General features: G+C 44.6%; 3 protein-coding genes across 6 annotated transcripts; 1 reads left to right on the top strand and 2 right to left on the bottom strand.

Moving 5' to 3' along the window:
* Positions 1-40: 40 nt before the first annotated feature.
* Positions 41-5,705, bottom strand: LOC117580303 (motile sperm domain-containing protein 2-like). Its single transcript, XM_034266793.1, is given in 7 exon segments — positions 41-882; positions 941-1,267; positions 1,327-1,430; positions 1,613-1,685; positions 3,963-4,192; positions 4,257-4,742; positions 5,391-5,705. Coding segments are annotated over 7 exon segments (1,926 nt in total). The 5' UTR covers positions 5,482-5,705; the 3' UTR covers positions 41-267.
* On the top strand, positions 2,839-11,465 carry LOC117580302 (xenotropic and polytropic retrovirus receptor 1). 3 transcript variants are annotated; one of them, XM_034266791.1, is made up of 6 exons: positions 2,839-2,891; positions 8,916-10,104; positions 10,171-10,365; positions 10,608-10,777; positions 10,904-11,146; positions 11,213-11,465. In XM_034266791.1, the coding sequence occupies exons 2-6, from the start codon at positions 8,919-8,921 to the stop codon at positions 11,360-11,362; spliced, it is 1,944 nt and encodes a 647-aa protein (XP_034122682.1). In that variant the 5' UTR covers positions 2,839-2,891; positions 8,916-8,918; the 3' UTR covers positions 11,363-11,465. The 3 variants fall into 3 exon arrangements, with proteins under 3 accessions (XP_034122682.1, XP_034122681.1, XP_034122683.1); XM_034266790.1 differs by lacking the exon at positions 2,839-2,891 and adding an exon at positions 8,320-8,519; XM_034266792.1 differs by lacking the exons at positions 2,839-2,891; positions 11,213-11,465 and adding an exon at positions 8,320-8,519 and having other exon boundaries at positions 10,951-11,129.
* LOC117580313 (motile sperm domain-containing protein 2) lies at positions 6,082-7,649 on the bottom strand. 2 transcript variants are annotated; one of them, XM_034266808.1, is made up of 4 exons: positions 7,454-7,649; positions 6,922-7,384; positions 6,373-6,858; positions 6,158-6,309 (listed from the first exon to the last, which is right to left on the bottom strand). In XM_034266808.1, exons 2-4 carry the CDS (start codon positions 7,007-7,009, stop codon positions 6,158-6,160), a joined length of 726 nt encoding a protein of 241 aa, XP_034122699.1. In that variant the 5' UTR covers positions 7,010-7,384; positions 7,454-7,649. The 2 variants fall into 2 exon arrangements, with proteins under 2 accessions (XP_034122700.1, XP_034122699.1); XM_034266809.1 differs by having other exon boundaries at positions 6,082-6,309; positions 6,922-7,648.
* Positions 11,466-12,582: the final 1,117 nt, after the last annotated feature.

Raw genomic sequence — 12,582 nt, 5'->3', positions numbered from 1 at the left:
TCTCGATTTGTTTTACTTACTAATTAACTGTTTTACTCCGTAATGTTTTCAGGTTTATAATTTACAAAAGAGAAATATGATATATAAAACTATAAATTCTTGGCTCAAGCGGGGAGAAAGAGATTGCTGATGGGGGATCAGGGGACAGGTATTTAATATAAGAGGCAAGCTAGGATCAACCATTTACTCATAATTGAACATCATATAACTGGAATTTTGTACGCATTTTAAGCATATTGTACATAGTCGATAGTGATTTTGGCATTACTACAAATAACACGGCTGTCGTTGATTGCCTTCGGCGACGCCTGCATTGAGTGTAGCTAGGGATGTTGAATCGGCCTGATTTTCGTCGTAGGTATCGCCCAGGTAGAAGCTGACGAACAGGATGCCGCATAGCAGTGAGAGCGAGAGGAAGACACGCATAAATTTGCGTGCAAATGCAATGAGACCAAGCAGATAACCGCCGCCAGCTACACCGCCGCTTAGTTGATGTCCGCTGCAGCTGCGCCTCAGTTGCAGCTGGGCCTGGATGAGGGCCTCCAAACAGTCAATGTAGTCGGCATCGCTGTAGTCCAGTCCCAGGTCCATCAAATCAAAAGCACATGCGCAGTTTTCTAGTTCGTGGCAGTTGTTGCTATTAATGCTTTTTTGATTGGCATTCTCATCCTGCTTGGTCAGATTACAAGGGAACAGTAAATATTATTTGCGCTTAGCGGAGCAAAAAGCGGCAGATTGGCCGGAACCTGCACCAGGGTAATAATGGACATAATATAGAAACCCGACAGCAGCAGACAGCCCCAGTAGCAGTAGCAAGTTCAAATACTGTATGCGATTGCCATTATTTACGCTCCTGGACAGTGACTTGACCTGGGCCTGCAACTGCAATAAAACGGGTTACCACACAATCGTTTACTGGTTGCCGAAAGAAATAGCTTACGTCCAATTTTCCGTCTTTTCCACAGCCCAAAGAGGTTTCGCTTGCTATCTTGTCGCAGCACTTGGCCGTCATATCTTCAAAGCGACATACCAAACGATGCTGCTCTACATCCGGCCCATCTGTGCACGCGTTCCGCCACAGGTCAGTCACATCTGCTCCAGCACAGTGGCCGGGGGCTAGCATGGCCATCACCAGGAATTTGTCTTTGCTATCTCCTCTCAGCTTGTATTCCGACTTGAGCCAAATACTTATTTCGGCTTTCTCATTGGGAGATATGATGCCGCATCGTGGACGCACGCGGAACTTTTCTGGCGATGTGGTCTGTATCTGAATATATAAAGAAAGATTCAATCAACGCTAAGGGGCTAGGGACGAAACAAACTCACCTTAAAGGTCACTGGCACTTTGGCGATGGACTTGAAGTGCACCGTGGCCTCCGCATTTTTAGGATCAAAGTTGACAAACTCTTTCTGCTCCAGTTGCAACATGCCTGATAATAAAATTGTATATTATGTGGCTGAGCTATTTAAAATTAATTTAATAAAACGAAAATTTTGGAAACTGCTTGAAAGATTCAACTGAAGTGACGATACATGAAATACTACTATATAAATATGACACTAGAAGCAGTTCATGTGGATTTTCTTAAAAGATTGAATTTGATATGCTTACTCTCTGTTGGGGTGTGCATGTCTCCAATGTTGGACTCCTTCAGCACCATGGGAGCGGTGTTGGCAAAGTGTACCTGTCGATTACAGAAAACAAGTTAGAATGGATGCAATGCTGATGGAACTGCCCTTCGCCGCCCCCGCTTATTCTTTGCGCCATCCTATTCCACCCACTGGCCGGCAGGCTTTTTGTGTCGTACGTGCTTGGCAATGGCGTTTTTCACAAGAGCCTTTCTCCCCTTTTATAGAACCCTTGAGTTCGCATCGACGAAGGTTCCACTTGTATTGTGGAGGCCATCTCGTAAATCGGTTTCATATTGGATTCTAAAACAATCATAGCCGGATGCTGACGGTCAGGACACGACAGCATGACATCTGTGTATGGTCTATCAATTAACATCCGCTTTGTTCTTTACGTAAGTTGTTCTTTGTCATCACTTACGCTTAATTTATATTCAGACAGATTGGTAAATTTTGATTTAATATGCAATGCATTTATTGTATATACGCAATTATTGTATCTGTGATATACCGCAACATACCAAATAGGTGGTTAGATATACTATATTATATACCGATATACAAAAACTCTTAACCCACTCTATTTAAACTAGAGAACAGCATCAGTTAAACCGCTTAAATTGTAAATTCTTCATGTAGATCAATTATTTCTCTTTAATTATTTAATTATTTTAGTATCCATTCTTTCTTCATAAACAATCCAATAAAGGGAAGGCTTGAGAGCAGCCAATCTTGTAGAAAATTGATTCATTAAACGAATACAACTATATTTTTGACGCTGGGAAACCTAGTTGGCTAGTAAAATTAGATCGAATATCAAAATTGAGGAATATGATTTTCAATCAAAAAATATTACCGATAACCCAATGGACCCCCCACAAGAGGACGACCGGCTGCACCGCGTTAGTGAATATATGCAAAGCGTTAGTACATTACTGCCTATCGTAAAAGTTTGTTTGTAGTTCAATTGAAAACGGCTGTACTTTACGTTGGAACCGGTTCTAAAGCTTCGAATAAAGCAAAACACTTGGCGGGACGAAACTTTAAACAATCCGTTCTTTTTTTAAAACTGTGTAAACGGCAGATACAACAATATGCAAGGCGAAGTGTGTGTTGAATTACAATTCGATTCACTTATGGGTTGCATTACACGCATTACACGCATGCACCACATGCGTGGTGCCAATGATCACTCACAAACTCACAGACATAAAACACCATACATACATCGAAAAACTGAGGCCATATGCTAATAGTTCCCGGTAAGTAAGTTTAAAATGATTATACAGGCTTTTATTTAAAACACCGCACAGTGATGTCCAAACAATATAGCGCGAGTTTACCGTACCAAACACACACACATACCAATGCATGCGGTATGTACGTACCCTAGGCATGTTGGCTTAAAAATGAATATCAATTGGGTGTATAACAATGCAGCTTCCGCCTCTTCTCTTGGTTTCTACTTCTCGTTTTTGTTTGTTAGTTACAATTGCACATTAAACACTGCAGATGCACATGAAGACACAGATTTGACACAATTAAACAGCGTAACGAAAAAATGAGGTTGTTTGCGTTGGAATAAAATAAAGACTAGATGATGACGACCGAAACACAAATGAAAAAGCACACAAGAAAAACGACACGAAAGCTTTTGGACACACAGCTGGTCTGGTGGTTGCTCTTCCTCTTCCTCTTTCTCCGTTCTGCGATCAGCTTCTTCCAGCTGTTGCTCGGAACATGAATTGAAACTGAAAGCGAATGAAAGTGCAGTTACAAATGAGTGGGGGTGCAATAAATGTGGATACATAGAAAGCATAGGTGTGTGCGGATGTATGTTGAATGTAGTGTGTAGTTCTGTAGGGGGTACAGGAATACCCTACAAATTATGCCCATATGGCTGTTTTATGTTTTACGGGCCAATGGTTTGCGCTTGGCAGCGCTTCGCTGACCGACGACCCCGAAGGTTTAATAATATGTCAAATAAATGACTATAAATAGCGCCAGTAATGTGTGCCCATACACTGAACGAATCACTGCCGGCGTATCCGTAAAGCAAAAGGCTCATCAGTAGGGCTTTTTCTCTCAGTGTTTGGCAACACACGCAGGACACGCAAGCAGCGCACCCTGAATCAATACACACCGAGAATGTAAATCAATTATGGAGAAAGCTATAGGGACGCTAGCGTGCCAGGTCAGAAAAGCAATTAGAGGACCTCAACATTTTCCGACTAAGTCCAAATGGAACACTCCCAACAGCCGGACAATGTTCGAGATTTTGTTCTGTTTGATGTCTCGTGTGTGTGTGTGTGTTTCCCTTTTTGTTCACTCACCTTCTTGTCGCCGCCCAGGACGAGCTGGTCATCGTCGGTGCTGGTGACTGGCTTTGATGCCTCCACCCGCTTCGTTTCGGCCACAAAGCTGTATTCGTAGTTGTCGCTGCCACCCCAGCTGGCCAGGCAGCTGTCCTTGAGTATATACTGCCCGATGTCCTTTTTCGATATCATTTTCAGAATCTCAACCGCCTTGGGGGGCAGCAAGGCCTTGATGACCTTAAAGGCAGCTAAGGAGTTGAGGCAGAAAGTCTCGGTTAATGTCCAGGTGAAAGTTCAAAGTTGATTGCTTACCGTTCAGCACCCAGGCCAGTTCAAACACCAAAATATAGTTCAAAGCATTGGGGTAGTACATCTTGAAGGTCTCCACAATTTTCTTGACAAAGTCCAGATCCATGGTGGCCAGACCCGTGCCCGCCATGTCAAAGAATATGGTCATCTGGGTCATGTGCTTCTCCCGCTGGGTCCTCTCCACCCAGTAAACCACAATGCGAATTAGTTCGTCCAGACTCTTGGACTTACTGTGCAACCTGACGCGGAAAACCAACAATGGTTTGCCATCCACATCGTTGCTATGCACAAACACGGAACCCTCCTTCAGATACTCCTGGTTCAATTTACTCTCGTCCAGATCGTTTGCCCCGTACGACTGGCGCCAGGCGCAGGTCTCCCAGAGCTTGGTCATGGACACCTCCATATCCAAGTCATACATTTCCAGGAACCGCTGCAGCCAGACATGATCGTTGCGTATGCGATCAATATCAACAGGATGGAATGGAGCTGGTAAGGGGTATACAGTTGAATGTTATTGCAAGCTGATTTCTGTTTATATGATAGCAAACGAGAACCCCAAAGGGTTTGCCATCTACTCTGATTTTCTCTTCTAATCTCTGATTGCATAGCAATTATTTGCTTATGAAATATAATCTCTTTTTATACGCGAGCGATAAGCTAAGAACGCAGCTGGGCTCGTTTTGATCTCAGTTTTCGTTGGCATCACCTGAGCAATGATTACTCATGAACCTCAAATTACAGGTCTAGTTGATTCGACGCCCCATTCTATATTTAACTAATTAAGTAGACATTGCTTGATTTCCCAGTTCATACAAATGCAGCCTTTCAGTGAATTGCAGTGAGATCTGTACAGTGAGTATGTTTATTTAGTTGAACAAAAATGTCCGGTAAAATATACAGATGATCTGAGCGACTCGTTTTGCGCTACGGGGTACTGCTAGTATAAACAAAAGATTCACCAAAAACTGTTGCTTCTAGTTGCTATACAGTAAAACCTGTATATATGGGATATACATTTAAGTATACAATTTAAGCTAAAACACATAAAATCCATTAGTCACAGACACTTGACTACTTATGTTTGTACGTTGCACTTTGTATCTGGCTAGTACTTCAAAGTACATTTTATCTCACCTGCTGGCGGTGTTGTGGCATATTTGGCTTTGAACCTTTCACGCAGTTCCTCAATCTTTTCCGGTGTCACCTCCTTGACCTTAATGCCCATGTTGTGAACGGTTAAAAACTCGGTTAAAATGCGCACTCGAAACCAGCAACGACTGTCGACCAACTAAACATTGAACTCTCCTCTCGGCAAACACTATTTCTATTCCAGTGCTTTATCCTAATCGCGTTTCTGTTTCTAATCTGGATGTAGTCGCAAACCACTTTCGCTGCCTGCTATAGTATGCGATTAGATTTCAGACTGCCAATCAATATTATTGTTAACCGAGAGCTGTGTGCAAGTGAGTGCCACGAGCGCGTGCAGGCAACTGGCTAACGGTGTCGACAGTGGGCTATCAACGATCGCCAGTAGTTGGGCACTCGTTGGGAGTCCACTGGCGTGCGGGGTGAATGTGGAGCAGCACCACAATACACTCGATTGGTTGGGAGGCTTCCCAAAAGGGCAGTAGCAAGCCCCCGCCTCTGTCCCACCGCCAGCCCGCGCCTCTGCAATAGAACGTGATCGTGGGGGCGAGCAAATGCTCAGCTGCATTTCAATTAGCTTCGAGACAAAGCTTCACTCAGCTTTTTTTTTCAACGATTTGGAAAGCTTGTACTTTGGATGGGTTTTGGAATAGGGAAACCATCGGTAATGAGTCAGTAATTAGTAGTTCTGGCAATAAATATCGTATTATTTACACACTCTTATACAGTTTAGGGTTTTTTATGTGAGTTTGTTTCTAGGCGAATTTGTACGCGTACTCGTCATTGCCGCCCCACAGCGCCAGGCAGTTATCCTTGTCCACATACTCGGTGATATCCTTTTTGGTGGTCACGCGCAGAATCTCTAGGGCTTTGGCGGGCAAGAAGGTCTTGACAAGTTTGAAGGCAGCTGAAGGCAAATATTTGGATTACTTCATGTACAATATCTTAAAAAAAGAATCTCTAAACATACCATTTAGCAGGAAGGGCAGCTCGTGCACCAGGATATAGTTGGGCACGTAAGGATACTTTGTCTCAAAAAGATTAACAATGTTCTTGATAAAGTCGATGTCCATGTTGCCCAGCCCGGAGCCAGTCATGTCCATGAAAATGGTGATCTTTTCAAGGTCATTCTCACGGTGAATGCGCTCGATCCAATACACGACAAGGCGCAGGAGATCGTCCATGTTCTTGCTCTTTGAGTGCTTCTTTATGCTGAGAATGAGCAGCGGCTTGCCATCCTTGTCCTTGTTGTGTGCATAGATCGAACCATCGTGCAGATACTCCTGGTTTACATTGCTCTCGTTAATGCTGTACACGCCGTAGCTCTGGCGCCAAGCCAAGTTTTCCCAGAGTCTAGTGAGGGTCTTCTCCACATCGAGGTCAAAGGCCTCCAGCAGCTTTGTAATCCATAAATCGCTGTCAGTGATGCGTTTCAGATCCTCAGGAAGGAAGGCATCTAAGGAAGAGACACGATTAGGATTGCTGGACATGCAAATTGTTGCGCCCTTTGCTCTCTTACCTGCTGGCGGCTCTGACTTCAGTTTCTGTAGAAACTTTGTCTTCACTTCGGCAACCTGTTCGGCTGTTGGCAGTACTCCTCTGGGCATTTTGCTTCTTGTGGCTCTACCGGCTGAATGAATGATCGCTGACCGGTGTTCCTTCGATTTATACCAGATAGTTTTCCACCAAATGGATTGGCTTTGGCTTCCTTATCGCTTCCGCTGCTGCTAGAACTTGGACTTGGACTTTTCGTAGTACTTCAGTAGAATGATCTTTCCAGTGTGCGGGCTAATCAGCGACTGACAGCCACACTCGCGCTCACGACTGTGCACTCTGGTCCGCTTGTTGCGCTGCGATCATGTAAATGACTCAATGCGGGTGGGGGGCAACGAGCAGTCGCGGGCCTGTTCTTTAATCAATATAAAATACAACACAGCCCGCAGCGAAAGCGAGATAGTGAGAGTGTACGATACTGGTCTGGTCTGTGCTGGGGGTAGAGAGAAACCCCCGCCCGTCAATTGCGATAAGCAGAGCACACAGACCCCACCTACCGTCAGAGTCTTTGGGGGCCGCTGCTCCGTTCCTAATGGAAGACTTTGGGTATCGGTTTTTATTATCGCCGCTGCTGTGGTTTGCCTCTTGGATATATTGTCTGACTTCTAAGGGAACGTACAATAAATTTTGGAGAGCTATTGATTTAGTTTGTGGAAATTCTTTGTGGTTTTACTTCGAATCGATATGACAAGCTAAGTTTACTGAGATCATTTTATGTGCCCTTTCAGAGGGTACATTTCTGTATTTGAGCTTTTCTTCTATCATATAAGATTTATTAAGAGTACTTGGATTAATCAGCTAAACTGATTAAACGTGCTCAGATAAAGCCACTTTTTATATGACTCAAACCAGGATTCGCATTGCTGATTGCAGCAGCTGCATGGGAGCCCGATTAAAACAGTATACAACCATAAATGGTGGGGATGTATTTATAACTATCAGATATAGAAAAGTTTCACATTAATCTGAGTATTACTAAATGCTTAGCCAGTCCGAAGGTTTGCCCAGAACAAGATTATATTCGCAATTATTGCTCGTACCTCTAGTCGTACTCATTTATGTTCATTTTAATGGCCATTGCTAATTGCTTGGAAAATTGTTGGGTTAAAGGAAATAGGTTGATATTTTGTAGCAACTACAAAAAATATTCATTGGGAATTATATCTATTATTTATGCTTGCAAGCCGCATATCGATTTGGTTAATTTAATCAATTTTGAAGTCAATATTTTGAATAAGCTTTTCTGTTCATTGTTGACATTGAAAATGGTACCGAGCAGCGCGGCAATAACAAAGCGAAAAGTAAAATTTACATATCGAAAAAGAGCTTTCCCTGTTTGATGCCTTTGGACCAACATCCAAGAACTTTTGCCCCAGTTGTGATGTTTACGTGAAAACGTGCGTTTGGAGAGCCAACGTCCTCGCTCTGGTTCGCGTTCCCCCGTTCTGTCCGATGCGGATGCAGTGCAGCATTTACTGATATCATCATCACAAGATGAAGTTCGCCGAGCATCTGACGGCCCACATAACGCCCGAGTGGCGTAAGCAATATATCAGCTATGAGGTAAAGACCACAACATTTCTCCTTATCCGATCCAAGTGCGGAAAAATCTGTATCTGTGTGGCATGGGTGTGCTTTTTCTGGCTGTCATCTGGCTCTACCTCCTGTCACTGACAGCTTTCGGCGCGCGCGGTAAAACTGGCGCAGGCGCAGAGCTGTCAAATCCGATAGCTTTTTGACACAGTGTCTCTTCTGTTGTGCTTGCCTTGGACGTAAACAAAAGGCAAAAAGAGGCCAAAGAGTAGATGAAGGAGAGCAAACAGAGCAACATTTATGCACACGAACAGTGAGTGGGAAAAGTTCCCCGACCAACTGTTTCCACTGGCAGCGATGTATCGGATTGTGGCGAAATTGTATATGTAAAAATATGTAAAGTCCTGAAATTGAATATTTTTATAGGAAATGAAGGCCATGCTGTATGCCGCCATCGAGCAATCGCCATCCGCAGAGCTGGTGGAGCGTGAAATGGTCACGAGGTACTTTGCCAAGTTCGATGAGGAATTCTTCCACTACTGCGACCGGGAGCTGGCCAAGATCAACACATTCTACTCGGAGAAGATGGCCGAGGCCACACGCAAATATGGCAATCTGCGCAGCGAACTGACAGAAGCCCTGGAAATGGGTCATCCAAAGAAACTGCCGGCGTGGAAACGACGCACGCCGCTGGGCAAGAAGAATGTGCCCGCACGCAAGTTACAGGATCTCAAGTTGGCATTTAGCGAGTTCTATCTGGGCCTGATACTGCTCCAGAACTATCAGAATCTCAATTTCACGGGTTTCCGCAAGATCCTCAAGAAGCACGACAAATTGCTGAGCGTGGACTATGGGGCACGATGGCGCACCGATCATGTGGAGGCGGCGCATTTCTATACGAACAAAGACATCGATCGGCTCATCCAGGAGACGGAGCAGGCCGTCACGCAGGACATCGAAGGCGGTGATCGGCAGCGGGCCATGAAGCGACTGAGAGTGCCGCCCCTGGGTGAACAGCAGAGCCCGTGGACCACCTTCAAGGTGGGCCTCTTCTCCGGCGCCTTTGTGGTGCTCTTCATAACGGTTGTGATTGCCGCCATGTTCTACGGCTTTGGCGAGAACTGGCGCGTGGGTCTTCGAATGTTCCGTGCTCCATTCCTCATAATCGAGTGCCTCTTCCTCTGGGGCGTGAATGTCTATGGCTGGCGCTCTTCGGGTGTGAACCATGTGCTGATCTTTGAGCTGGATCCGCGCAATCACCTGTCCGAGCAGAACATCATGGAGGTGGCCTCGGTGTTCGGTGTCATCTGGGCCTGCTGTGTGCTCAGCTACATCTTCTGCGATCCGCTGGGCATTCCACAGTATGCGGCACCCTTGATACTCTACACTCTGATGGCTGCCTTCCTGCTGAATCCCACCAAAACGTTCCATCACGAGGCTCGCTACTGGGCGTTGCGAGTTCTCTTACGCGTGATCATGGCTCCGTTTTGCTTTGTGAATTTCGCGGACTTCTGGCTGGCCGATCAGCTGAACAGCATGGTGCCAGCCTTTCTGGATATACCCTTTTTGATATGCTTCTTTGGTCGCAGTCCCACATGGCAAAAGGCAGGAAAGGGTAAGCAGCCGACCCATGTCCTTGTTGGGAATTAACTCTGATTGTTGTCTTATTCCCTCCCCTAAGCTGGCAGCCACTGCGTGGAATATGTCTCCCTGCTGCATCCCATTGTGGCCATTCTGCCAGCGTATTTCCGTTTCGCGCAGTGTATACGTCGATATCGTGACACGAAAGAGTCATTTCCGCATCTGGTCAACGCAGCGAAGTATGCCACATCATTCTTTGTGGTAATTTTCGCCCACAAATATCATACGACAACGGGTAAGTGGATTCATTATACGAGTTGCCACGAGTTCATTAGGACATGTCCAAACGGACAAACACGCACAGGCCACTGGCCACTGGCCACAAGCCACCACACTTGATGCGTGTTGTTTACGGTCCGTTGCCAATTAGAGCCATCTTCATGGTCAGCCTCAAAATTCATGTAGATTTTATTTGGCCTTCAAGCACGTAGCATCTCGCTCCCTCTCATGCTCTCTTACTGTCCCACTGATTTGCAGATACCTATCCACTGTCGAAGGAGAATCCATGGTTCTATTGCTGGATTACGGCAGCAATTTTCTCCTCCTGCTACGCCTACACATGGGACATAAAAATGGACTGGGGCCTCTTCGACTCCAAGGCGGGCGACAATCGATTCTTGCGTGAGGAAATCGTTTATTCATCGACGGTGAGTAGTCATCCCCCTGTGGAATGGGGGTCCACCACAAATAATGGCCACAATAAATATTTGGCCAAATGGCACGTAAGAAAATCATTCAATATGCCTCACTCCTCCTTGCCCCAACCTCCACAGTGGTTCTACTACTTTGGCATAATTGAGGATTTAATATTGAGGTTCAGCTGGACGCTGTCCATGAGCCTCATCGAGGCTGGCTACATCGAGGGTGATGTAATGATGACCATTCTCAGTCCTCTGGAGGTATTCCGTCGCTTCATTTGGAACTACTTTCGGCTGGAGAACGAGCATCTCAACAATGTGGGCAAGTTCAGAGCCGTGCGGGACATATCCGTTGCTCCACTCGATTGTTCAGATCAGGTAAATACCCGTAAAAGTGTGAAGATTCATAGATAAATATTCATTTACACTCCTTTTCATTTTTAGACCACAATTCTACGCATGATGGACGAAGCGGATGGTGTGCTCAACCGAAGGCGTGGCAAAGCCGCAGGCGGCAAGAGCGGCACCAAGAAGAACAAGCAGGAGCAACGTCTGCTGCTGCAAGGCGAATCCATTGAGGATCTGTGCGCCTAGGAAATTCCACAATCCCAATTACGATAACATCTCTATGTGCACAAATATTCGGTTAAAGCTAATAAAGCTCTACAGTTGCATTTTCCGCATGGAAATCTACGGACAAGAACAGCATTTCTAGTTCAATGGATATTGATTGGGGCCTGCCTAGGCACTAAAACTGAATACAACTATATCCTAGTCACTGCATATGTTGGTGGGAGTGTGGGGGAAGCGTAGGGGACTTGTCCGGACAAGGCTCACAATTTGCTATATATGCGTGACGAATTTGCAACGACAATGTTTGGGTAACATTCAGATTTGGTTTGTGTTCGGTTCGCCTTGTTGCGTGCGTGTGTCCCAAAAATACATTTTGCTTGGCAATTTATTCCACTTGATTGTTCTGGTTGTCATGGCAAGTTCATCTACGTAAGTGCCACCAGCTAGCTGGCCATACACATATATGTTTGTGATTCTGATTACTTCCCACATGACAATGTATCTATCTAATGCTGTTACGATATGTTTTTGATGTCCCACATCCTAAATCATTGAAACGAATGACCAACGTTGGACATGTGGCTGTCGCTTTTTTTACTGACAACCCACAGCTGCTTCTATATTTCACACAGAGTTCGTTCTCTTTAAAGTACATTTACGTCTTTCAATAAATTTGATAATAAATTTCCTAAGGGAAATACCCAAGAAAAGGTTTTCCTTTTGCAGCTGTGGCACATGGAATAGGTTGTTTGGCTGATTGATTGATTGATGCGTTTGCGCTTCGTAATAATTATTTAAAATAATATGACAGGGCATTTGCCTCGCTACTGATTACATTATCAATTTTTTCATAACAAATAATAGACCCGCTTTCGCTCTGTACTTGACTATTTTGCGTTAAATTGCATCCTTAAGCCCGTTAGCAAAATAAATAAATAGTATTCCAGTTAACAGCAAAAACGATTCTCCACCACTGTTCCAACTTTTTGCGGGCTGTCATGGTCATTTGGTTGTAATAAATGATTTAATTTAATAACAAAAATGGTTAAAAAAAAGGCAAACTTAGTTATATAACTTGTTGCCAAAAAACTTTTCCATGTTCCCCACTCCCTTCTCAGCAGTTAAAAAGTTTGTGAAGTGACTTTAAGTGCTCGGGGGATTGATTGTATTGTCAATGTTCATGCTATATACTTTTGTTGCAGCTGCAGTTTGATTGTTTTAAGTTAAAAACTTTATTCTGA

The sequence above is a fragment of the Drosophila guanche genome, unplaced genomic scaffold, assembly GCF_900245975.1.
Source record: "Drosophila guanche unplaced genomic scaffold, DGUA_6, whole genome shotgun sequence".
NCBI lineage: Eukaryota > Metazoa > Arthropoda > Insecta > Diptera > Drosophilidae > Drosophila > Drosophila guanche.
Note: the sequence above shows the minus strand (reverse complement) of the source record. Positions and strands in the feature narration are given on the sequence as shown.